The following is a 27,742-nucleotide window of genomic DNA, read 5'->3' on the forward strand; positions in this document are numbered from 1 at the left end:
ATAAAGTTGCACTTATATTTTTTCTCCTAAATCCTTTGTCAACAACCTTCACAAGCTTCTTTGCACCAGCTGCTACATTCTAAACCTAAGAGGTCTGCCTGCATGACATGACCTTTTCTTGCTTGTCTCTCTGCAGTTAGCAGCTAGCTTAAAGACTTAGTGAAGAGGCTGAAAATAATCCATCGTGGAAATGCTCCTATATGTGTATCCTTCTGGCTACAGAAGAGGTTCACCCTTAACATCTTGGATTTTGGACTTTGATTGTGTCTCCTAAACGGCTTTCACCTTTACAAGAAGAGTTCAGCTCCCTGTGGATAACGTGCAGAGAAAAACGGATTCTGGGGATGAATGCCTGAAAAGCTCATTCATTTCCAGCGTTCTGCCCTGTAGCTCCACCACGTCCAGGAGCTGCAGGATCCAGCAGTAATATCTGTGACAGCCATGCCACTGATGCCAGCCATGTCTGGGAGCCCCAGCCAATGGGCCAGATGCTGGGATGGACTGTGCTGGGATGGACACAGTGACAGAAATGTTATCCCCCAGAACTGTCCCCAAGGACAGTGAGAGAGTGGTAGGCATCATTAACAAATCAAGTAGGCATCAGATTTTTTCTTCCCTGATGCGGGACTATTAGGTTTAAATATAACATCCAATACAGTTGACCGCCAAAGCTGAAGTTTATATTATTGAATGTCTTGTCTTCTTTGATTTACTTTGACAAGAGTTGAAACTGAACTATTTGTACAGCCATATGGACAGGCAAGAGGAAAGAACAAGGGATTTTTTTTCCCAGAACTGACTTTTCACAATTAGGCCAAACCCTCTTCTTTCTCTTACAGGCGTTTTCCAAATAGTGATTGAAAAAATCCTGTATATAAGATACTTCAGCTGCCTTATGTGTCTTTGGGGGTTTGTGGATAAAATTCCTTGGGTTCATGAAGCAGATGTTTAATGATCACATTAGTTCTTCTGTTGTTGTTTTCAGAGAACTCACAAAGAACATGGCATAAATGTCCTTGGAAATGAGCAGGTCAAGAACGACCATGTTAGCTTTTTCTAAAATTCCTTAAAAACTCTGCTTAGAGATCATGTATTTTCATTTATTTATTTATTACTTACAGATCTGCTCCTGTTCCATAGATAGAGTACTTGATTTCTCCCCAAAGCCCTGAATCTGGATCTGTAGCCTTAAGAAAAGGAAAACAGAGTCATCCTTTACTGAAATGCAAAACTAAATGTTTCATTTCCCTTTTAACAACAGGCCATGAAAAACCCAAATGCTTTTCCCTCTTTTTGTCATCACACTTTTAGTGGGAAATCGCATGAGCAAATATGCACGATCTAACCCCAGGAGATGTCACTGCCAGTCCTAGGAATGCTGTTCAGATGCCGCCTGTCCTTGGTGCCTGGGGGCTCTGGCAGGGAGAGCAACGCTAGATGGCCCCATCCATCCACAGTTACCTCATCCTCCTTTGATAGAGATGGAGATGATCTCAACCACGTGAACACACTGCCCGCTCTCAAGCCTTCCTAATTATCAGTTAAACATTAATGAATATTCCCTAGGCAAAATTATTTACTTTATATAGAGTATTTTTAAGCTTCTGCTTGTTTAATTGATTTAATTTAAAGTAATGCATAACAAATGTTTCAATCTATACATAGTATTTCAGCTTTGTTTATATTTTAATCACTCTTGTGCCTGTGTGACTTTTAGTAATGCAAATACTATGCCACATGATATCTTTGTTTCATACTCTTGTTGGCTTCCTCTCTTAGCTCAGGATTAGGAAAGCTATTGATTTGGTAGCAGCTATTTCCATAAGCTCTTGCCTCTCTGATAGCTCTGAGGAGGTGTTATATTATACTGTTGTATCTGGCCATCAAAACTCATGGTGGCAGTGGCTTATTCATCTTCCTGTTTAAATATTTGAAAACTGGAACAATGTCTTTGATTCCTGCATGGTTAACATAACACACCTGCATCCCTACTGATGTCATTTTCTTCTTTGGCATGAGCTTGCCAGATTCTCTCACCTTGCCATTTTGACCGCAGCTGACTTTAGTACTGTCTAACTTTTCCTAAAACATTTGCACACTTGGGGCTTCTTCCAGAATTGCCATTCTGCATACTTGGAGCATCTCGGTTTTTCAAGTATATTTGTGAATCTGGGTCAGGTTGACAGCCCATGACTAAATTTTACACAGACTTCTGAGCTATGTTGTCTTGTGAACTTTGGCTCAGAATGGCTAGTTTTGTTGTTTCTGCAAACATTTTTTAAATTGCTTTTTTTTTGCTGCCCACCTCCTAGAAATTTTTAGTCCTCTTACCTCTAAGATAGTGTTGTTTAAGAATCTCTGTTTTCTAAAGCTTTCCTATTAGTTTCCTCTAATAATATTTTCTGCACTGTTTATGTTCAACTTCTTTTTTGATTCTTCCATCCCTAAAATTTGCCTTCAGCACTTTATTATTCTGATTATTTAATTTTCTTTCTTATTTGTAGCCAACCTGTGCTGGAGATCTCTGGCAACCTGCCTCCACCATCCTTACCCGTGAGATCTGTGCAAGGTGACTTGCATCACCCACTGACCCCCAAGTGGCCAGCAGCTTTTTTGCCTGTGTGACATGAGATCTGTTTCCAGTCCCAGCAGCTGCAATAAAGAGATACAGCTCACATTGACAGCTGGAAATGTTCCTCCACCACACAGGGCCCATGTAACACCCTAACTTACTTTCTATGAAAATGTGAGATACTGGAAAATCTATAAGCATATTTTTCCCACTTACATATGTATCATATGTTTGTCCCAGCCCTAAACATTTTAATGTTATGTTCCTGCCTTCATTAACTGTTTAATTATGCATTTAGCAGCCAGATTCCTCCCAGGAGGAGGAGACTAATACCTACTAAGCAGCCATGTTGTTTTCTTTTTACTCCTACTTAAGTAAGCAAATCCAGTAAATCCAATTCTGCTTAGCCATAACTGAATCTTCCCACTGGACACTGATTTGACTGGGGCCTTCTTAATACTCACAGGCCATGTGATTTGTCTTAAAAGCAGATGGCCTTTAATTAAAAACCAAAGTAAATTTGTTGTTCTGGAAAACGTTTGCCTAAAACCATTTTTTTCCAGAAGTGTTTTTTTTGTGTGTGTGTGTGGAAAGGAATTGGAGTTCAGTCTGGAAGCTGAATAGCGAGTAGGATTTGCTACTTGCCTCTGCCCACTGTTTTTAAGGTACTTGAACAATCTTCACAGAAACACAGAGAAGAGAGCATTTCTTAAGAGGTGAATGAAACTTACTGTAACAGCAACAACGTTTGAGCCCCCTGGAGAGTTCTCAGGGATCCTGGCAATGTAGTAGTCAGAGGAGAACTTAGGGACGTTGTCATTGGTGTCCAGCAAGCGAATCACTATGTCAGCAGTCGAGCTGAATTTCTCCGGCGTGTTCACCTCTATTGCAAGAAGCTAAGGAGAGAAAACCAGGAAGTCAGTACAAAGCAGCTATTGTTTTTTTCCTTAAGGAGCTTCCTCTGCCACCCATGGCTCACTGGTGCCTTTTAGCCTGGTTGGACCAGACAGCTCAAACCCAGGGAGATGATGAGCTAGGTCAGCATATGGCCTAGGCATATTAGATTTCATGTGACAGATGTGACTGGTCATAACTAACCAACGCAGCTGGAAAAGCCATAACAGAAGCAAACACCCATCCCTGGGCAGTTCCTAGAAATTAGGGAGACATGAGCACTGAATTATTTTGAATAATCACATAAATTTCATAATGATCTCTTGCAGAAGAAGCACAAGTTCTTCCTCAGGAAAGAAGTCAGGACAATAAACCACACCAAACAGGGTAAAGAGATGAGAGAACCAGTGCTCTGGGATGTTTGGAAGCAGCATTACCCCTACCCCAAATGCTGGATGGTCAAGCATCAGGCAGGTACAGCAGAATCCCATTTCCCAAGGTTTGTGAGAATTCCTACTTATCAGATTTCTTGGGACTTCTACCCTCACTCACACAGATTAGGACTGTATCAGATACCCACGGGGGCTTTTGAATTGCTTCTCTATCTCTGAGGAGAACAGAGAACTCTGGTATCCCACATTCTCCTAACTCTTCTCGTCTGACTGGACAGGCAACCACATACAGCTAAACGAGGGATGGGGAGAAGCCAGCAGCATGGATGTTCTGGCTGGCTGTCAGCAGAGCTTAATGCTAGTGACAGGCCTAAATGATCCTCAGCTGAGGGTAGCTGGCACTGTTTGGTTAGCAAGTTGGGTTCTCACATTGCCCCTTAATGCACGGCTAATTGATGCAGGGAAGAGCAGCCACCAGAGAGAAGGAAGAGGATAACCCAGGCATCTGGCGTGTGGTAGTTCTCAGTAGGTTGAGCTCTCACATCCTCATTTGGGAAGAGACCCAAGCAAATGTTTGGTGAGTCACTTCCAAAGCCACAGATAAGCATAGGACTTCAGCTACTTAGCACAGAATGTTTTGTCTCCTGTTCTTAGTTTAACAGAAAAAATTCAGTAAGACACCTGATCTGGTAGAGCATCAAGCTCAGGTGGTGTGTGGCTGAGCAAGGAAGAGCAGCTTCAGCAACAGAGAGACACCAGGACCTTCACAGCTCTGCCCCAGGTGTCTGTCCCTGTTGAGTGTGTGTATCACACAGAGTCAGCACTAGGACATCAGTCCTGGGCTCTGTCCTGGCTGCATCCAAATGACTAACACCATGAACCATGGTCTAATGTTTGGTTTCCATGACTGGGCAGAGACCTAGTTAACAGAAAGCATGTGGACTCTAGGACCCTACTGGTGACAGCACACCAGTAATGGATTGGTGAGCAGGACACTAACTGAGACATGACAGGCTCAGCTGAAAAATCTGGCTGCACGGGTTTTGATCACTCGCCGGGCCCTCAGACTTTTTCTCACCACGGCACAGCTCCATGTGACGCTCAACAGCAGTGGCACTGCTGACTAGCCTGGGGGTACACACTGTGCTCCAGTCCCTGCTCTGCCAGACTCTAATGCCTCTATCATCTCGAGGTGACAGGGAGGGTGGGGAGCAGTTTAAGTAGACAGGGAAAAGGCTATCTCAGTATCATCTCCTAGGGCTGTTCCTGCTGTGTGAACATTTATAGTGGTTGGAAATAAAGTGTGAAAGGGTACTTGAGGAAATTAATCTCGAAGGATTGCTTGTGATTACTCAGGACACATCTGCTCTAAAAGGCGAGCCTGGTCACTGCATCTCTGTGCTAACTTTTGTGTTTGGGAGTCTCAGGTGGTGTTACAGCAAAAGAAATCTTTGAAGGGACAGTTATACACACATCAGCAAAAATCTCCTCATGAGCAATCTCAGCTCCTAAAGCAGCACAGAGATAAAATTTTGGTGCTTATTGTGCATGTGGAGCTATATCTAAATTATAATATCTGCAGTGAAATAATCTTTGCTGCTGGGATCAGTCCGTCTTAGAATACCTTATGAGAGGTATTCTATTTACTTTGTTTTCTACATTAATTTTTATTTCCTCTCCTTTTAGCAGTCACAGTCCAGCTACGTCAACATGCTGAAAACATCTTCCTTCAGAGAGGAATTTTTGTCAGCTTATTTTCTTGCAGTATCTTATGCAGATCTGTGTTATTTGTTTTATCCAGAGAGAAAAAAAAATAGCATAGAACTATTACTCTGCAGGACTACATATCAACTTTTAACTCAATATCCAGAAGAGCAAACTGACAGGCAATCTTATAAGTGGCAGGTAAATTTTTAAATAGAGTTTGATTTGGCAATTGGAGATAATGGCAGCCTCATCTGCAGGAGATGTGAGGGTCCAGGCTCCTGCCAAGGCACAATGTACTCTAAACTGAAGGAGGTGGAGGCAGGAGGTCTGGCCCACAAAGCATGTCAGCTCATGACAAGATGGGACAGCAATATCTGGCCCCCGTGACAGAGGAACTTGAGATCTAAGAGGCCAGGCTGGATGCATATGAATTACCATAGCTGCCATACCTTGGGAAACCTACTCGAGCTCCTAGACAGCTGAAAATGAAGGAAGTCCTGACTACTAATTACATGTAAGAGCCAGCCCTAAACTGAAGAGAGATTTCTCTAGTAGCCTTTGCTTCAGGAAGTTTTTCAGTGCATCTCCCAGTCAAATTAGCTTTAATTCCACTCTGGTATTTTACTCTTCAAAAACAAAGCAGAGGAGAGGGATCATTGCTTACAGGAAAAAAACCTCTGAAAATAACTTCTCAAAGCTTATGTAAGATACACATTAAAGAGAAATATTAAAATATTTCATCCAAAATTCTAACCAGAATTACTACATTAGCAGCTGAAACTGGGTAGGAAGTGATTTGAACTTTTCAGGAAAATGAAGACAGCAATGAGGTCTTTATAAAGTATTTGCTACCATATATTGCTACCATATCATCCAGCTGCACCTTCTCCATTTGGAATCTAGACAAAGGCTGCACTTTTGAAGCAATGCCTTAAGGTCTCCACTAGAAATATTTTCTGAAAATCTTTCTCCAGTGGAAATAATTTCATTAAAAAAAAAAAGTTAAAAACTGCTTAAGCTACAAGAATATATATATACATTTTCTGGTAATTAATTCTTTTGGTATTCATGGAAATCACATTAACTACTTTGATTTCTTTTAGTATTCACGAGGAGGCCACGTGTAACTCCTTTGCTGGTCTTTCAGTAGTTTAACCTGAATAAATGTGCACTTATTGTAATTAGTTTTGGTAGCACTTTATGGCCCTTTCAGAATCTTTCACTTTAATACAGTAATGACGCCTCATATTTTTGTAGCATCTATAACCTATGCAGCTCAAAATGGCTAAGGAACATTACAAGAGGAGACGTGAAACGTACTGCAGCGAAACTTGCTAAGGACACAAAGCAAATCATATAGGAAGGGGGAACACAAAATTCAGGAATTTTGGCTTCTGGACCGTGCAAAAAATTCCACTTTCTGTACATTACAAAACCAGCATATGTTAATACTCAACTTGATAATTTTGGCATTTTTTTTTAAACTGATTGTCTATGCAATTCTTTGCGGTTAGAACTGAACCATCTACACTGATGTTCGGAGGCAGCTGACACAAAACCAGACTACTTAGTTAACTTGTTGATGAGCCAGAGAATCCATCAGGGAAGGTGATAATGGAAGGTTTCAGTTTTTGGATGAAAGCTGGTTCTTGCATGGCTGGTTTAGAGCACGGGTGAGCCTCAGGTCAGCCTGCAAAAGGCCATAACATAGATAGATTCTGACAAAGGCAGTGAGCAATTTTGGGAAATTATCTTCCAGTCAGCTGGGGTCTTCAGCCTGCCAGCATTCAAAAGTATGATCATGCATCAAATTACTTAGCACTAAGCAGGCAAAGTTCTGGCTCCAGAGAAATCAGGATTTCATCCCGTGTATTTGTTATTGTGAGAGCAGAAATAACACCCTCAGGGTTCAGTCTAGAATGACTCAGAGCCACCAACATGTACAGTTTCCAGAGAGAGATAAAAATCAACACTGTGCACTGACCAGACTAAATCAGTCCACAGATGCATCCACTAAACCTTGGGAAGGTGATGAACCAGAGGCAGAAATGAGTTTCCCTTACATGTAATATCATGTCACTGACAATGCATCAGAGAGCTCCAGATGGATTAAGAAGCTAAATAACCTCAGATACAGAAGCCATCATACCCATAATGATACACTGACTAAGAGGACCTGAAAAACACAAGTACCTTGAAGGTTAACACCTTGAAACTTTCAAAGTCAATAGCAGCAGAATTTTCCACTATTATTGTAACTTGAGCCTCATTCAGGACAGTTTGGGGAACGACTCGGAAGATGCCACCAGGACCAACAAGACGGAGGTTGAATTTAGCATTGGCTCCCTGTGAACAAAAGCAGATACAGCATGGTTTTCAGTGAATTATGCATTTCTTACAGCCTAGATTGCTCTGATTCTTCAAACTGTTCAAAATAAGAACGGGTCTTACTGCTTAGAGCCCTCTGCTCTCCATCCCTTGGGGAAGAGACTGCTAAGAAGCTTAGTTGTATAATCCCTCCAGCCCTGGTCACAAGACAGACACAGCTTTTCTTAAAATAGATTGACAAGCTTGGTTATTCTTTCAGTCATAATGGAAAAACCTGCAGTAGGATTGGCTGAGAGAGGGATCTTGTGGCAAGCAGCCTTGGGCTTCGTGCCACACACTGTGAGCTACTGCAGGTGACAGGGATGACAGCACATGCACATCAGCAGGCAAGTCCTGCCTCTTCCTCATTCCTGTTAAGGAAAGACAACTGAAGTACTTGAGCAAGGACAACGGAACCCTAAAAAACCCAGTCTTATAGAATGGTTTGCACTGAAAGGGACCTTATAGTTCACCATGTTCCAATCCCCCTGCCACAAATAGGGACACCTTCCACTAGATCAGGTTGCTCAGAGCCCCATCCACCAGGCCTTGCACACTTCCAGTGTTTGGTCTGTGTCTAAGAACTCACATCCTGGGAGTTTTTAGGGATGATCAAGATGCAGAGTCACAAAGACATGCAATTTCCAAACAGAGGTGACGCTCCACATTTTGCACTGACTGGATTAAACTAGCCCAGAGTTGCAGGCACTAAACCTTCTGGAAGTTGATGCACCTGGGGGTTGGAAAGGACCTCCACTTGTGCAGAATAAAATCTTACACACACTCTTGTCAGCTCCAGGTGAAGTGAGAAGCCAAATCCCATGACAGAGATAAACTTTCTAGCCAGAAAGAATATGGGAAGCAGCAGTATCCAAAAGGTTACCACCACTTGTATGCAAGTTGGGGAGAATGAGCCAGAGCCAGATGGTCAGACTGATTCTCTTAAACCAAACTGGAACATGAAAGAAGATGAAATGGGGATTCTTATATTTCTGCCTTACAGAGAAGATGGGAAAATGAGCTGAGCCCACCACACCAAACTCTAAGTTCTCCAGTTTCTCAAACAATGTCATGTTCACACTGTGACAGACAGATTCACTGCCTGGCTGGTGTCATGTTCTCCCCCTAGCATGAATCTTGAGATGAAAAATTTCTAATAATAACTTGCAAACAGGACAACTCTACTTTCAGCTGTATCCCTGGAGGGCTTGTTATGAGCAACTCTGGATGCAGCCTGAGTTCATGTCAAGAGAAAAAGCATTCAGCAGCAATCCCTTAAGGGAAACAAAATGACCTTGGATCCAAACTCAGTGGTCTGAATTGTTTGGTCACACAAACCCAGTCCCCAGCTACAGAGATGACAACAGGCTCTCTTTTGCTGGACACTAAAGCCAAACACACAATACCAGAGCTTCTGATCTATAGAAAATAGTGCTGATGGCAAGAGTGGACAGTCTGACCACAGAAAGTCCTCTGCACTTGGGACTGTACATGACTAGAAGAAGGATGGCATGGGATGGGAAGAGAACTGCCTCCCTCCAATAACTGATTTCTGCCAGTGATGTCCACTGAACCCAGATCTGCTCAGAGCAAGACAATGTCTCCAAGCAGACAGCCATGCGACACAGGAAGGACTGAAGGAACAGCAGCACTGAGCCCTGAGCTCTGCCTGTCAAAGAGGTCTGGGGGAGAAATTTCTGCCTGATTTTCTTGCATGTAAAGATGGCATTTCCATCTGGCCTACACCAGACTTTGCCCACAGCTTCCTTCTCCTCTCCTGTACCATCCACTCCCCCAAAAGGAAGAGTCAATAATGGCTGTGACAGAAACATTTTTTTTCCTCTCTACACACTCGTCTTATGTGGAAGGGAAAACATTGCATTCTCTGCCTTAAAAGAAAAGCAACCCATCCCCTCTAGAGCAACGCCTTACACTGCACTAGGAAGCTTCTTGAAGAAATCTATACAGTGTATTTATCAATGTTTTCTGCTTATTTTACAGCCTAACTTGCAGCCTGAATATTTTGTCAGCCTATATATATATTTTGTCTCTAAATGGAAGAGATGGGTTTTGTTTCTTTCCTTCTGCAGCAGCAGGCCCTGTGACAATAGCAGGATAGACGTAGCACTGCTTTGAAAGCAGTCATTTATCTGCTTGCTGCAGAGCAGCAGAAGGGAGGGGGAAGAAGCCAGTGGGTTTGATAAAGTACAATACCATGAAACCAGCACAATACTGAGCACAGTTATAGAAGAGAGCCCTTTCCAATAGTAATATAGTTCTCAGAAGCATTAAGCTTTTTTTCTTGTCACTACCTAACCTCAGGCTAACTCAGATGGATGTCATTCATACAGTATTTAGGGATCCCTATAGCAACCATCACCATAGTATCTACCGGCATCACAGGTCAGTTAGACAGCAGGCTGAGATGGATGGAATCTTCTTTCCTTTTCCTTTACCTGGATAGAGTTAGTTTGGCTCTGGCATAATTTTTAAGACTACCTAAAAATATCAGTCCAGTGGGAATGATTTATCAAAGCATGCACTGCAGACCCTGACTGTAACATAAGGGCCAGAAGGACAACATATTGTAATAAAAACAATGTAAGGGTACAGACTATACTGTTTCCTGCAGGGGCTGGAGATGATACAAACAACATCTTCCCTTTAGTGAAGTTACTAAAGGGATTGGAACCTCTAAGTAAATCGCCAAAGGAAGTACGTTGTTGGATATTACACTGGCAACAATTGAATGTAACCAATACTTAGGGGAAGTTCATAAGGACTGTTCAACTTCAGTTGCCACAAGAACTGGGCTGCAGGTTTAGGACCACCCTTGTCATCGACAGTATATGACAGACTAACTATACTTCTTGGTCCAGGCTCTCTGTGGTATTGGACTCTACAACTACTGTGTCTGTCCTAGGCTTTTGGGGAATGCAGGTGAAATAGCTGAATTCCTAAAATGACATTTCCCCATCTGACAGCTCTTTCTAGTCTTTGAGAAAATAAGACAGGAAAAGTGAAAGTCCATTTACCTGATCTGAATCATTGACTGTGATCTTCAATCCCCTTAAGATTTCACCCTCTGGGGGATGCTCATACATGGTCAGTTCAAATCTGTTCTGGGGACCATTTTCTCCATAGAACGTTGGTGGGTGGTTGTTGAGGTCAACTACACGTATAGTCACCATGGCAAAAGTGTGCTCAGAGGTGTCACCTTCCTGACTGACTTCTGATGCCTGCAGCAGGTAGGAGGAGAAAGAAAGGAATTATGAGGGTATTTTCTTTTTCCTCAGATTCATGTTCAGGCATTTTTCCACATGTACAAATCACCTTAACACACTAGCTCGTTCAAAGGTTCACAGATTTATTTTTCTCTAAAATCTCAGTCCATTTCACACTAAAGTTTATGATGATTAGAAGATTATGGTAATAAACCAGTCCCAACAAAGCCCCAGTGAAAAAAAAATCTCCTCCTAGTTTAGTGAGCTTAGTAACTCATCCTAGGTGAAAACAGTTCTCTTAAAACAAATAATCCAATAGAGGCAAGGTAATTGCTTGCCTAAAGTGTTGACAGAATAGAAAAGGAAGACAATGTTTAAATTTACTATAGTACCACAAGTAGTTCATTGTCACGTTGCTGCAAGGACTGCAGTCTTGAATACTTTGAGAAAAACTCTACTTGGGCTATTTAGGTAAATATTTGAAAAAAGAAAAAATACTTACTTTTTTTTAGACTTACAATTCTAGATGAGCTTAATTTAAACTGGATATAGTTTAGACAGACAGGCAAACCTAGCTGTTTTTCTGAACCAAAATATCAAATCTGTCTGGGTTTCAACAACTCCAACATGCAGCCTGATTCACTGAATTGAACCTAAGACATTTCTTCTGCCAGGACAGAAACTCTGGCTGATGTTTTTAAAGTAACAGCTATCTCTAACATGCCTTTTTACTGGGTAATACAACACCCTTTTTGTTCCTCAGGTAGATTTTGTAGCCTGCAAAAGCTCTGGGTCACCACATAGATAATTAGGAGATCAGAAAAGCTTGCAAGGGCTTAACTCATCCTGCATCTGAGAAGCACTAGCAGACTACAGTAAAGCAGTGTGAATAGACAAAGAATGGTGCCTCAGTTTAACTGAGACCATGAGAACTCTGTGATCTCCCAGGTACAACATGCTGCTTGAGCCCAGTAGCAAGCAAGTGCCCTTGGGGATGCTACAGTAGTTCTGGCAATGTGCAAAGCCTCAAAGTTGCCTTTAGACAATATTGTCCTTAGCATGACAATAATATGCATTTGCTGAAGAAAACTGATTACAATTTAACTCTACACACTACTCTACTCTGTACACTCTAGTCTTCACAATTTAACTCTCCATTTTTAAATATTTTGTCTTTAGAAATTGCTTAAAATAATGCAGCTTGTCACAGGGATACCAGCTCATCAAGGTGTTAGCTCACTGAAGTGTGGACATGTACATGGCTGATCAGTGCCTCAGGAATGGATGCTGATATGATATTGAATGATCTCCCCAGTCCTATTCATAATCACAGATTTGACTGTTACCTATCTTATCATTCAGAGATTACAAGACATTAATTCCCAGTTTAGCAATAAAATCTGGAAACACAGAGAACAGATATCCACAGATGGTAAAGGACGTTGATTTTCTAGACTCAGAGATGAAATTAGGACAAGATGACTTCATTTGAAAGAAGTAATTTGAGATATTAAATAGGCCAAGGAACAAAAGAAATTTGTTCTGTTTTATACTACCAGGCATTCTGTTCAAATACAGGAGGTAGTTTCTAAAACAGGAAAGGTCAGCTGCCTTAAAGTGGTCACAGAACATACCTGAACTTTTAGTTCATACACTTCTTTCTTGAGCTGATTTGGGTTTTTTATCACAGAAATGGCTCCAGTTGTGTTGCCGATTTCAAATGAACCTTCACTTCCTGCAATAAAACCATGATGCTCTAGTTACATGTTACACTCTCTTTCTCTGAAACAAGCATGAGCAATCAACTGTACACTTCATTAAGCATATCTTTGCCGCTTTTGAAAAATGAAGCATTTCTTCGACTGGTCACAGTGAGATGAAAACACAGATGAGGGCCAAAAAGAGTTTCCTCCCCTAGGAATGGCTCACTGGAGCTCTGCTCCTGTGAGTAGCTGTCATCACTTTCCTCTCCCCACCCTGGTAAGGTTCCCCCCTTCAAGTCTCAGCAACCAGGCATGAAAATTTTTTATTTATTTCTATTATCCTGTCTTTTTTTGTATGCTGGTTCAGACAAAAATAGACATTTGTCATTATAATTAGTAAATGCATAATTAAGTCTCTGAGAAACAAGAACATTTCTCTCACTAATATCAGCTAAGGTGAGAAGTCTGACAATCTGTCTCAAAGAAACACAGTTATTCTTTCTGCAGACAGCATCTCTGGAGAAGCATTTTCTGGTCTTAAACATTTAGTTGTTAAAAAAACCTCTCAACCTGTTGCAAGGCTGTCCTGAAGCAAAAGGGGGTTTTGGAGTATCTGGGTAAACCCCAAGCAAAAAGGAGGAAATCCCTTCAAATGAAGGAGATCAAGACTTCAGAAACAAAGGATGATGACCTGAAGGCTCAGTCATTTTTCTTTTTCTCAGTCTTAATTCCAATGCTGATTTTTAAATCATCCAATAGTATCCTGTTTTTGCTAATACCTGCAATAACTGTAACTTCATTAAAGCACACTAGACACTACATTGAACAGATATCGACTCATACAGTGGCCAATTATTAAGACACATTGGACTGGAAAGCATATTCTGACTGAGAAGAAGCTTAAGTCAATAGTGGTTTCAAGCCACCATACTTCATGTTATTGTCTAGGTATCTCAGGGAAACGGGTAACTTGGAGTATGTAGCACTATATGTGTTCCTTCGTACAGCATGTTCAGAGGAAAGGAGCATTATTATCCCACACTCCCTGGACATGAAATGCTTATTAAGAACAAATAATTTCCTATTTGCTGTTAGTATTTTCTTGCCCTTTGACAACCCGGCCTGCAGACATTGGAATAATGGCTTGTAACAAATAATGCCAGTGTCTGAGGTGCAGGGCTAGAAACCTGTTGAGATCTTTTGTTCTCTTCTTCAACTTTTTGTGTACTAAAGACATATTCCCTTTCCTTCTTTTCCATTTTGCACAAAAAAAATTCCTTCATTAATGTGCATAAGGAAAGCCAGCTCCCCATCAAGTCGTATTTTCTGCTACTTATCTATCATCCCCTTCCATCTTCGTTTTCCACTCTTTCTTTAATACTTACCTTTTTGTTATCCCAGAAAAACCTTTTGGTCCTTTTCTATTTTCCTTGGAAATCTAATATCTCTTCACATTAATCTTATTTTCCTTTGACTTTTTCCATTTTTTACGCCTTCATTTATTCTCCTTAATTAATTTCCCCCTTGTTTATCATATTTTCATCCTACTTGTTTGTTTTTGCTGCTCATTTTATACCTTTCTTTTAACTTCTTCTCATTTTCTATCTACTGCCTTCTGCAATCTGCAACCTTTTCTTTCTCAGTGTTTCTACCCTCCTTTTACCTATCTATTCCTTTCCATTAAAGAGAAACCTCAGCATGGGTCCCATCTCACACCAACACAAAAACTTGGTCACAACCCTCTCTGTTCTCTCTAGACCCGTCTGTTTAGGTCATGTAACACAGTGAAACACTCCATAGCTCTGCAACTACACCTCAGATTTCTCTTACGAAGTTCTGGGATTCCTCACACTTGGGAACTGGGGTGCCCAGTTGCTAATGGAAGTCTTGTTTTGGAGGAAGAGGGAGCAAACAAAACTGAAGTTGTAGCCTGGAATTTAGTTGAGCTAAGTTGTTGACTTCACCAGCTAATGAATCATCAATTCAGCTAAGTTTCACATTTATGCTATTAAAAGACATGCGACAGACACTTTCAGAATAGCTGATGGAAAGCATTAATCTTCTGATAACACTGTTTTCTCCCACTGCAGTGTATGCCAGTGTTGCTTCAACAGCAAATATAATTTCTTCCAAGAAATCAGAGGCTTCATTGTTTAGCCACTTTAATCACAGTATTAATAAAAATGTGCCTCTAAATTCCATGTCTGGATCTCTCAGTAAGGTCTCTCTCTTCCCAGATTAAATGATAGAGATGCTCAGTAGCAGTGAATACATCTCCCTTTATGCTTTCTGAAATGACAAGCAGGCTACTGATGCCTAACAAATCAGCAACATTAACAGCTCCAAGCACAGTTCTGTGAAACAGATATTAAAAGTCGCTGAATTGTATCTTAGCTATTCTCTGGTAGACAGGGCCGTGGAGTTGTTTGAGGTACCTGACATTATTTCATGAGACTTTGTCTCACTTTTATTAAGCTCTAGCATATCCTATTCTAATTTAATGTCAGATCTAGTTTTGAGTGCCCTTCAAATTTCATACATGACAAGTCTACTCACCGTTCACGATGCAGTAATGAATACTGTTAGGCTTTCCTCTGTCTCCATCAAGAGCAACGACAGTAAGGACCTCAGAGCCCTGGGGAGAAATGGGAGATCAGAGTCTGTGTGCCGAGAACAGAGCAGTGAAATTGCAATTGCATATTAATAAACTGAACTTCTGTAAGTCTTTCTGCAGTGAGATGCTGGGGGCAGAGTGGGTGCTTGTGCTGTATGGGGAACGCAAAAAGGGCCATTGATTCCCACCCAAGTGCTTGGCTTTGCAGAATGCTGTTTCTTCGACTAACTCTGCCTTGTTCCTACATCAACAGTTTAAGTTGTTTCCAGTGACTACTCCAGCTGTGAAACAGCTGCAGACCCCATGTGGCCACAGGGCTGGTTGGTCGCAGGAGCAGTCGGAAGCCACAGCCAGGGACACCTGACTTGAGCCACAGACTTGGACAGGGGATTTGGAGTAACCCATCTGAAACCCAAGGTTTAGTTTGAGTCAATACCAAGATTCACTCTGGTCCCTACTCTGTAGGCTCCTGCATCACTGTGTGCCCTGTGGCCACACAGTCTGCTGAGACACAGCAGCTGCCAAGGAGTCATCAGGTCACTTTGGTTCTACTTAATTAAGTTCAAACAGGCAGCAAAAGTAAACAGAGATCACAAAGCAACTTGGACCACAGAACATTTAGGGCATAAAATTGTGATGAAAATGATGGTGATTTAACTGCCCTTAAACCTTCATTGCCATTCTCTCCATGCAAGTAATGTGGCCATGGGCCATACGTACAGAACTTGTGTACTGGGGACTGTTTGCTCATATGACTATTCCTATCAGCTCAGAGTGATGATGACTGTTACACTAAAATGCTCACCCAACTGGCAATGAGCTGTGCAATTCAGGCCTGTGAACTAAAGTGTTACTGTTTGGGGCTGCAAAAACAGGGGACACTGAAGTAACTGTCAGTTAATCACAAATGGCAACAAGGAACATTTTCATGACAACCCTTGAGTGAATTTTTCAAACGAGAGCAAGGTTTTGTTAGACCAACTGGAAATACAGAACTGTATTTATTATCATTTATGCTGGAAGCAGCAATAAAATCTGCCTACTGGGCAAAATACAGTGCAATTCCTTTGAAGGTGACAGAGTACTTGTAAATCCTGACAACTCCACCAAGGAGAAAAGAAGCAAGTTTACAAAATTAACACCAAATGTGCAAACACCACTAAAATCAGCTATTGCCTTTCTCTCTGTGGAGTTCATTCTAATAGCAAAACCCACACTGGGAAGGACTGATTCGTGCTCCCATCATTATATCATAATGGTGTAAGTTATGAGCTCAAGCTGGATGTAATTAACATTTATTGACTCCCATTTCCACAGTAAACACTAACTCCTGTGTGCACCTGATAGTTATTTCAAGATCTATATGTAACTATGCAGAATAAATCGATATACATAATATCATTGATTCTAAACACCTGCAAAGTACACAAGCATTACTCCTCCGCCCTGCTGAAATGTAACAGCCTCTGCAGTGAAATGCAGTATATAGTCAAGCAAGGACTGCAGTATACATTGGAGCTGAGGACAGAAAGTAAAGCCATGATCATTCCTGAAACTCAAGGGAAGATCAGCTGAACAGTGTGCAATCACATCGTTAAACAGATCAATAGCCTAATGTTGGGTAATTTCATGGGTAGATATTGTTTCTTGTCCTATGTATGAGGGAAATTTTAATTAAATCTTATGTATCAGGGCAAAAGCTGATCCATACATAGCATCATATCACTGCTTAGATACAGAGAAAACTCATTAGTTTGCAGCTCCAAGCATAACATGTGGCTTAAAGTCCCCAGTTGTAACTGGTTCTCCTAAGTATATCCTTGCTTGCTTGATAATCTGGTGAGTTTTAGGCCTAGGAGGACTTCCTGGCCTGTTCTGCCTAGCCAACCATCACTGATCAGAAAGCATCCTGCATTTTGGAGGTGTCAGGGTTGCTTCTCCCCAGGTGATGCCCATGGGACAACATAGAGAGTCTGGGGTATTTGGTCATAAATTCTCCCCACATCTTACATAACCAATTGTTGGTACCAGAGTGATCACAGACAGAAAATATGAGCACTGTGAGACCACACAACACATGAAGGCTTCTAGCATGATGTGTTCAGGTGAGGTAACTGGCAACCTGCTTAAGCCTTCAGTCAAGTGCCTCTGGAGGTCTGAGCTATGGAAGAGCTCTTAGTTGCTGTCTGGGCTTAGACCAACATAAATGGGTAGAATCCTTTCTGACATTAATGAGAGCAAAGGGAAACCTTGCATGGCAAATTCACAATAGATGTAAATAAGAACAAGTCTGAGATTTGGTCAGCTCATTTCACCCAGGAGTCAAATCAGAGTTAAGGTACCATTTCCAATAAAACCTGTGCTAGAAACCATAGGGCCATCCTGACTGAGATGGGAAAGGCTACACTTGTTCTCCCACAGATGAAAACCAGCACTTACTGCGAGCGTATCCTCATAGACATATCCATAGTAGGGAGTCCCGATGAACATGGGAGGAGTGTCCTGAACATCCTCCACATTGATAGTAACTGTTGTTGTGGCTGAAAACACTTTGTTGTCTCCCCTGAGCTTCCCACCACCATCCTAGAAGAGAAGTCATCATCAGGTGCCTCTGCAAATGTCTGCAAATCAGCTTATGGTATTGCATGGACCTCATGACCCTTCAGAAGCACAGTTCCAGGAATCTTTCTCTCAACACATCAATTAATCTGTGCTGCCGCATTCCCTTCTCTTTCCTCTTTGTCCTGCTCCTTCTCTGATTAGGGAGACAGTTTGCAGTGTCTCATAAGTAATTTCTTATATTAAAAGTGGTTGGGCCAAAATATACAGTCATCCATGATATTTTATTAACAAAACAGGGGATAGGGAATTCAAATTTTTTGATGGGAAAAAAAGAATGCTAGAAACCGACACTAAAAGTTAGCGACTAAGGTCTACAGCTTTTCATCCCATATATTGTCTTGTCATAAACACAGGACAATGCACAGTAGCAAGGTAGTGCACTTCTAGGGGGAAATAAACAGTGCACATGCTCAAAGTCTCTTAGAGATTCTTACATGATAAAGTGAAAGAACAGAGGAGCTGTGCAGCCAAGAACTGTGAGACAGTCACAGTGTATAAACAGTCTGTGGGGACTTGGCTACAGTCAACTCTGCATGATTGATACAGCAGAGCCAATTAGGAAGATGACTCGCAATTTCAGAAGCTTGTAACACCCTCAGTCTCAGAGCACCAGGCGGAGGTCAGTGGTAATGCTGGTGTGTGAGAGCGAGAGTTGTTCAACATGTCTGCTGCACCAATTCTAAAAATTCCATTTTTTGGAAAAGATACGCTCCTTTTTTTCCTCCTTACTGCCCCAAAGGCAGCATTTAAGGCAAATCTTGTTACTTCTCCTCAAACAAACCTTGGCTAAATAAATACATAAAAAGGTTCATACATTTTTCATAAAGTATGAGAAACTTGTAAGTAACAGTAAAATTGTCCTCTTTGAACCCATGTGATTCTATCTGTGTGACAGGTCCCCATAGGATCCTGAAAGACTTTACTTCATAATCTATAAACTTTTAATGCCTATTATGAATCCTCTGTCACAGGCACAGCACTGCTGGGAATGACAGTGGCAAGGGGGGATGTGCAGCAGTATTTGAATAAACTGCTGCCATGAGGTAAAAGAGAAGTTAAAGAAAGAAACACCCACAGATATTTCCAGAAAAGAAGTCCATAATTTGTGCTGTGCTGAGTCCAGCTGTGCCCTGTGTCTTACTGTGGGTAATGATTGTGACCTGCACCGTCTGCCTGCTGGGAGTTTGTCCTTGTGATGGTGGGGCTGTGCCCTGGGAGCATGAGGGAGCCTGAGCATTTGCCTGCACTCAAAGCCTGCTGCTTCTTGAAGCCAGGGCTGCTTCTTGAAGCCAGGGCTGCTCACACCAACCCCTCACTTCTAGGTGACTCTCAAAACACAGATGACATGAATGATATGTGGGAAACCCAATCCCAAATCCTCCAGACATTGTTCAGCAGCAGACACCAGTTACCTCCCTCACTTTTCCATGTTACCCCCCACACCTCCAGGGGTTGCAGAGGGAGTAACTCTGCTGCCTCAGTGTACAACACTTGTATTTGAACTAATCAGTCCTACTCAAACACAACACCCCACCCTCCTCTAGTTTCAGATAAAAGCCTTATACCTTGGCTACGACGACAACAAAATGCGTTCTTGATTTCTCATAGTCCAGGGTGACCCCTGTTTTGATGCGCAGCACTCCACTGTGACGGTCTATAGTAAACTTGTTAGCGTGGATGTTCTAGAAGAAAAGGAAAGAAGAAATGGCAAGAGATTACAGGTATGGAAATAAGATTGCCATAGGGATTTATCTTTTATTTCATCTGCTAAGGGAGAAGACTAGAATAATGATATGGTTTGGGTGAATAATGTATTTGATGAATTTCACCTCTGTGTGTTTATGAACAATTCATGAACCGACCACGAGTCTCTCATTATTCAGAATAAATCAATTACCTCAAATCTAGATATTTTTAATCTTTTAGTATTTCACTTTGAAATTTTAAACTTTGGTTAATGGAGTTCATTGCATGGAGAGAGGTAAGGAGGCTGAACAGAAAAAAAGATGAGGGGAAAAGGAAGAAGAACAAAAGGTGTTACCCCCTTAGTGTTTCAAAGTTCTATAATATTAAAAAAAAAAGCAGAAGGGTTGCATGTATAGATTATTGTCAATATAGTGGTGGTTTGGTGGTTTTTTGCGATATACAAGCAAAGTCTAAAAGACATCTGATATTCAAAGAGGCCTAAAAAATACCTCCCTCTTTTCTTCTGAACTGGAGACATCCATACTCTTCCGGTATATATACATAGTGGCCACTGTCAGATAATCTTGGCCATTTCGGTAGACACCACCCACCCACACCAAACTTGGGGAGAGGTTTTTTTCTGTGCAACTTGAGAATTCTCAGAGACTGCACCAAAAGATGTTTTTTTCAACAAATACACATATTTAGTATCCTTTTCACCACACAAATATGTGAACTAGACATGGAAGTTTGAAATTGCTGTTCCTTGGTTCGTAGTCTATCAGCCCACTGGAAAAAGCTCTATGCGAAACTGAATCCTGCACAGACTGTATTTTAAATGGATCATAATTTGTGAAATCAAAGCTAAATTTCAACAAGGTACTCAAGGTGTCCTTTCACAGTATACCCAAGCTCTTAACAGGATTAGCTTTAGTGCTATGTAAATATCTTCTAACTTACTTCTGTATTTGTGTCCAAATTAAATATTAAAACAAATTTACTTTGGGTTTGTTGTTGTGGTTTTTTGTGGGTTTTTTTTTGTTGACTCTTGAATAAGGGGAACTGCAGCTAATTTGATTGAAGCTTGTAGGAAGAAGGAATATTAAGGCTATAATGCAAAAAGTTGCCCTTTTGGAATTCAGATCTGTAATACAAAAATTCAGCTTTAAATACAGAGCTCTTTCAATTCTTCAGCAGTGGGCAATGACTTAAAGCTGGTGTCAAGCAGTCCCAGCTTTGTCAGTGAGAATACTTAGTACCTCATATTTCACACTGGGATCCAGGTATCAATTATGCACCAGACTGCTACACTAAAGGGCATATTTGGGTTTCCAGTGTGTTTTGCTTTCTAAAGGAAGCCATTTCATGCTTTAGAAATCCCCTAAGCATACAAAATTACTAGCTGATCTTGCTCTCTTTGTCACTCCAAAGGAGGGGCCCTGCCATGAGGAGTCCTGCTGGCAAGCACAGGAGTGTCGGTGGCAACTCCAGCTCCCCCTCCTGCCTGTTGGACTGCCCTTGGCTGCTTGGAGTCAAACCACATACGTTTTGTCAATGCATGTTTTCTTATGCACAGGACAAAATTGGTCCAATAAGCACTAGAACAGGCCCCACCCTCAAAATCCGTTTTTAATCTGCTTTCTGAGATCTCAGTAAATAAGATTTTTGAAGGTACAGACAATACCTTACCTGCAAGAAGTAGGTGATACTTCCTCCAGAACCCGTGTCTTTGTCTATTGCCTCAATCTTAAAGATACTGCTGCTGGAGGGAGTGTTCTGTGACCAGAAAGAGTTACCAGTGACACAGAAGTAGAAAACAAGATGAGTTAGAAGAAGTGAAAAATGAGCATGCAAGGAGGCAGAAAAAGAGTGTGATGGTAGAAAGAACGTAAGAGCACTGAGGGAAACAAAGAGCAGAAAGGAAAGAGGGAAGAGGTGGAGAAGTAGAAGGAAGAAATACTTTGTGGAATAAAAATAACAGAAAATCTTATCTAAGACAGAGTGTGTCCTATTCTCATTGTAGTCCACTCTAAAATTTCTCAGTGACTCATATCTTAGACCTTACTCCAAAACCAGTACACCTTAAGTACCTACAGACTTATTCCCTAAGTTTGAAGTGAATATTAAATATCTACTCTAACCCTAAACCAAAAGAATGCAAGTTAGTCCTGCACATCTTGTTGTTTTGCTGAAAACATACTAGCCCCTCTTTACATCCTATAGAAATACACTTCCATTATACAAAGGAACTTCACCAACCTCTGGGACTCCGACTATGTAAGGTGTATTGATGAACTCTGGGCTCTCATCATTAGCATCCATTACAAGGATCCTGACTTTTTCAGAAACCTGGAGTAGAATATAAAGAACACATTTATGACTCAAGCTGTTTTTCAACATGTACCCATTTATTTGCCTGCTAAGCTGTAGTCAAAGGCAGTGACAAACTGTGTTGCAATAGAACATCTGTGCACTACCAAGACTGAGTACATGTAAAAGAATACAGAAAATACCTCCAAACTAAAGAATAAGCCTCAGAGTATTTTATAAATTACAGATTGGGTCTGATTTTCAAGTTTTTTTTATTTCTTTATGGCATTCAAGATACCATGACACATTTTATGGTATACATAAATGACTGTAAAAGTTGATACTTGAAAGCTAAGAGCATTCATTTGTACCTTGTTTGATATCATGATATTAGGTTAAGTACATGCATAATCTGGATGTACAAATACATGCTACTAATATGTAACAATCCATTTTAAACAAAACATATGTTTTTCCTGTAAAAATTCAGAAGCAAATGTATTTGACCAACAAAGATCCCTAGTTATTTGCAAGTAGACATGTGGATGCAATTCCATTATTTCCTATTTACCGAGGTTGCCAGGGCAGTTTTGCCTGTAAAATGCTGGCACCTCCCAAACATTTCTCGCAGTAATCTCAATTAATTTGTTTGAGATGAGGAGGGGTTCTAAAGTTATCCAGTCTTATGGATAATAAGAAGATCCTGCTTTTGTGGCACCTCTAGTAATGAAGCCCATGTCCTCCTATTGGCAGACTACTATCCTGACTGTAACAGCATCAGTCCACAAATTGAAAATGCCAAAAAATTTGTGGAAGTAGGAATGGATGCTTGTGCAATGCCTCAGATAAGTCCCTAATGATTAGACATGATCAAAGCTTTATCCAGCAGCAGACAAGAAAACTCCCACCACCTTAGCCTAAGCAAATCTTCTTAATGTCATGCTAGAGAAACACTGTGGAGGTGGAGGGACAGTCAGTTCTTGGGTCCCCAGCACTAGTTCCTATAATGTCATGCATTTCTCCAAAAGGCCTACAGATCTTTCTTAGGCATGAATCCTACTGCAGTGGCAGTGAGACCTCACAGGAAGATGTTGCAATTCTGCAGTAATTCTGCAGGCCACTCAGTTCATCTTTCAGCTCACACCACATTGTAATTGTCCTCAAACAGCTGAGCAAGGAGATGGAGGGACACTTGAGTTACTGTGAGTTCAGTGGCTCTTGGAACAGGAAGTAAAACTATAATGAGATTATGTTTTCTGATAAAATGAAATAGTCCCTGCAAGGTAATTTAATAAGAGGAGGTATGTGGGGACAGAGAGTTTGACAAGCTACAGCATAAATACTTACTGTACTCAGGCCATCTGAAATACTGACAATAACTTCAATCTCATCTTCCTTCTGTAAATCAAGAAAGTTCCTCGGTTAGAGAGATGGTGTTTGCCCTGATTGTAAAAGGGACTGCAGATTTAAATGCGTCTAGGCAAGTAGATGATAGTAGCAACTAATCCCACAAAGCAATCACAGTACAGGCTAGGAAGACCCCTCAGAAGCTCCACCTGTGGCCTCCTTGGACTTTCCGTGGCTACTGTCCCAGAACGTGACCTGTTGTCACACAACAGATCTGGGAATCCCTGTTGTTCTGTAAAGTGCTAATGAAAATCTTTCATCTTTTCCAAGAAACATTCCCTTAAAAAGGCATGGTTGGTTCAAAATTTTTCTGTCTCAGCATGCAGTATTTTGAAGGGTTTACCAAGTACTGTGTACCTTTCTCTGTGAAGGAGATATGAAGGATTCAATGCCTGTGTTCCCAGAATAAGGCTGCCTTTAGGCCACTATTGCTGGGAACATCTTTAACCCACATGGTTACATAGATTAAAGGGCTGTGATGAACTAGAGAATTGTCCTGGAACACTCCTTACACAAATCTCTACTTCCTCCAAATGACAGGAAAGTCCTCTGTCTGAGGATTTGAGGATTGTAACTGCCCCTAAGCTCTTGATGGGGTGTGGGTGGGAGAAGATAGAAATAAAGAATAAACTACTCTTTTGACAACAGCTGGACAGACAGCGGCTAAAAAATTTGATAGCAGTGTTAGTGGTACAAGTCAACTAGAAAACTATGGGATGAGTGAAGTATCATGTCTTAGAATTGCAAAGTATATTACATGATTCAGGGGAAATAAGCTGGCATTGTCTCTCAAAGCCACAGATCAAATTAAACTGAGGAAGACTCTACAAAAACCTAGAGTGGTGCCTTTTGACTGTACCTCTCGGTCAAGCTCCTCGATCAGCGTAACATTTCCAAGGTTCTTGTCAACAGAAAAGTAGCGTCTTGATCCAGCTTCATAGGTCAGGTCATATGTCACGGGATCCCCTTCTGGATCAGTTCCATTCAGAGTGTATACATGGGTACCTGAAAAATTGACATTCAACAGCATTTCCCTGTGGTTACTTCAGTCAGTGAATATTTCACTAGTCTGCTCCTTAGGAATTTATCTACCCCATGGTAGGCAAAAATTTTGCGAATCAAATCTGCCTACTGGGAAGTATGGATAAGCAGACAGTTCAATAGTCCTGATGACCACCTTTTAGCCAACTGGTTAAATCAAATTTATGAGTACTGGCTTCTGTCCCTTCAGACCCTTTCCTGTGGAACTGAACCTACATAATACTGCTCACAATGAAGTGTTTAAATAGGTGACAAGCTCTTGACTAACTCTTGGCCTAAGTGAGCCAATGTGATGCTGTTGTACAACTGGGTGACAATCTCAGCAGTACCAAAAGGCCATCACAGATCTCTGCTCTGTGGGAACAAGAGAACTGCAAACTAGCAGGCAGAGAATCTGGCAAATGAAGGGAGTGCTCCTGCAGGACTTGACCCAAGCTCTTGAACTCAGGAGGTGCAAGGACATTTTCAGACTTTCCCACTTTCAGAACTAATAGATGCAAAACTCTTCTTTCCTACTTCACTCCCCCTCATTAGCTTTCTCTTATTAAATTCTCTACTTGACACACCCACTCATGCTCATACCAATGAAAAAAAATTTCAACTCATCAATGTACTTCCTTCACAACCTGGGGGTAGAGATTGTTATTTCTATTTCTATTTCTGGGGGAATTATAACACTCATGTTTTCAAAACATGGTAAGGGTGTTTATTAGTATTTTTTTTTTTTTTTAAATTCTGTGTCTGTCATCCTCCTGTGCATTAATACCTTCATTCAAATATCTTCAAGCACTTTACAAATACCAGTTAACTAAACCTGAAATATAAACCACTGTTGTTTCCTTCCAACCCACTGTGCCCTGGGTAAATTACCTGAGATATTCAAGTGGTAGAGGTTAAGCACAGAAACTGTGCTTTACATCTAACAAAGTCCTCTGCACTGGAAATACTGTAGCCAAGTGACTCACTGGTTAGTAGTGGGTTTTGTTCATACATGCAAATCAAATATATGATGGAAAGATCCCTGCTAAGAAAATCGGCATAAAGCTAAGGAGGAACACTTTAAAGGGAACCCAGAAGACTCCAGTTTTAAACTGCTCTGGCCCTGAGTTTCAGAGATTTTTAATTCTATACTCAAAAATCACAATCTTTTTCTCGTCTCCTCTCTGCAGTGGCAGTGAGGTTTTCCCCTGACCTGATCCACAAGCTTCTGTTTAACTCTAGGGCTTTGGCTGATGTCGTGCCCATAGCACTCACAGGTCAGCTTCTCAAATGTTTCTTCAGTTTTGCAAGGCAACCTTTCAGATCTCATTTGCTTATTCCTTGGCATGCAAACTGTGAAGCTGCTCAGTGCTTAATGGACATGCAACATCCAGGAATGAGTGGTGATATTTAGAAAACATGGCTGTCTTCTTGGCATAGCAAGAGATTATGCCAAGCCATGTGGAATCTGTTCTCACTTACGAGCAAACCCTCTTACGATAATTACCAGGGCAATATTTGGGCAACTTTGCATAGAAAAATGTTCACATCGCAAAAATCAGTGAGCCCACAGGAGCACAAACAACAGACCCTGTTACGAGCTGGTTCAGCCGGCCAACAAATAGTCAAGACTTGCAAAAGAAGTTCACAAAACTACAAAACACTTTCTACATTTTTCTTTCACTTTTCCCACAAAACAGAGTAGAAAATAACAACACACTCTAAGTGTGATCTCTGAAAATTATTAGGGAAACACAATGAGCAGTATGATGAGGCTTCTCTGACTTCGACAGCTGAACTGTGTAAGTACAAGGAAATGCAAAGAGAGGAATAAACTGGGGCTAATTTAAAATAGTGTCCTGAAAGGACACCTGCCTCCTGATATTGCTGCCTACATAAGAGACAGATATTTGAAGACTTCTGAAGGTTCTGCAACACCAGCATTGACTCATTTATTCTTGTTTTCCAAAAGCTTTATTTTAATATCTCAGCTGGAGCCGAAGGGAGAATTCAGTTGTCCAACTGTCAGCACCTGAGTGACACTGTTATCAATACACTGCTTTTCTGCAGCCTTTTTTGGTCATTAATTGTTTCTACTTCTTACTTACCTTTCTACCCTTCTTATTAGCTTTTCCTGTGCCTTTCATTCTACATACCTCTGCCTATCCTGCCTGTTTCTAGCTCACACAGTTGTCTGTGGTAGCTGCTGACCACTGCTCGCTGTGCAGTGGAAAACCAGGATGGACGTCACATCTGAGGTCTCTTGGAGCCTGTGAGTGAAGTCTAGTGCTGTGGCTGCCCTGAAATACCCATTCTGGCAGTACATCAACTGTAGACCATTCCTCAGGGATTGCAGGGCGGGAGAAAAATAGACTGAAAGTTTATGCGAACACATTTGAACCAGGGTTTGTTCTTCCAATCTCACAGTTTTCTTTCCTACATTTTCTATGAATTGTCTTATAAGCAAGACAGGATTTTTCTTGCTGTTAAATGTGAGAAAAAACATTAATATTGATACAGACTGAGATTACTGAGGTTTTTTAGCAAGTAATGAAGGACATCATTGATCTTTAAACTGGACCATTTGCTTTTTAGCTAAAGCTGATACTTCATTTTCCATAGTACAGAACACTTGTGTGCCTTTTCATTGTAGATCAAAATTTATTTCTAACTCATTATAATTCCTTATTTTTTCCAATTTGTAATTTCACTGCACAGTACTCTCCATATCATTAACACCCCCGGGAACACTTCTCAGCACAGTGTTAATGCCAATTAAAAATCTCTTCTCAGTGTGCTGCCTCTACTTGCTGAAAAGGAAATAAATGAAAAAGACAGATAAAATCTAACCATGTAAACAGCCTCTCCCTGTCAGAAACATATGGGAACAGAAGAGTCTTTATTGGGGATATGGCAAATGCCATGTAAGGGCCCCAGCTGGAAGAGCAGGATGGTCTGAGTACCTAGGGGATGGTGCAGCAGGCTGAGAGAGGGGAGTCCTGGGGAGCTACTCACTGCTTCCTGCTATGGCTGCTTCCCAGGAGCAATGCCAGGCTTTCACTCTGTCTTCCTATTCCATCTTAAAAAGTCATTTGCTCTCTGCTCCTGCCACTTGGGCTAGATGGCTGTCCCATAATGCCATTGCTCCATTTTACTGCAATTCTGACTCAAATTTAATCACAGCCAGCCTCTGCCCACAAGCTCTGGGGCTGGTTTTACCCTCT

At 41.2% G+C, this 27,742-nt stretch overlaps 1 protein-coding gene across 1 annotated transcript in view; it reads right to left on the minus strand.

Moving 5' to 3' along the window:
- Window positions 1–27,742, minus strand: part of CDHR1 (cadherin related family member 1) — a 43,318-nt gene that overhangs the window by 9,535 nt on the left and 6,041 nt on the right. Inside the window, exons 3-14 of the mRNA XM_027649529.1 lie at window positions 24,358–24,503; window positions 23,439–23,489; window positions 22,041–22,130; window positions 21,471–21,557; window positions 19,661–19,777; window positions 17,913–18,056; window positions 15,416–15,494; window positions 12,791–12,891; window positions 10,968–11,171; window positions 7,759–7,911; window positions 3,304–3,468; window positions 1,120–1,187 (exon numbers count right to left, since the gene is read on the minus strand). Of these exons, the coding sequence (XP_027505330.1) occupies window positions 1,120–1,187; window positions 3,304–3,468; window positions 7,759–7,911; window positions 10,968–11,171; window positions 12,791–12,891; window positions 15,416–15,494; window positions 17,913–18,056; window positions 19,661–19,777; window positions 21,471–21,557; window positions 22,041–22,130; window positions 23,439–23,489; window positions 24,358–24,503 (1,405 nt within the window). The remainder of the gene's footprint in view (window positions 1–1,119; window positions 1,188–3,303; window positions 3,469–7,758; window positions 7,912–10,967; window positions 11,172–12,790; window positions 12,892–15,415; window positions 15,495–17,912; window positions 18,057–19,660; window positions 19,778–21,470; window positions 21,558–22,040; window positions 22,131–23,438; window positions 23,490–24,357; window positions 24,504–27,742) is intronic.

This window comes from Corapipo altera, unplaced genomic scaffold (assembly GCF_003945725.1).
Source record: "Corapipo altera isolate COAL_440 unplaced genomic scaffold, ASM394572v1 53, whole genome shotgun sequence".
Taxonomy (NCBI): Eukaryota; Metazoa; Chordata; class Aves; order Passeriformes; family Pipridae; genus Corapipo; species Corapipo altera.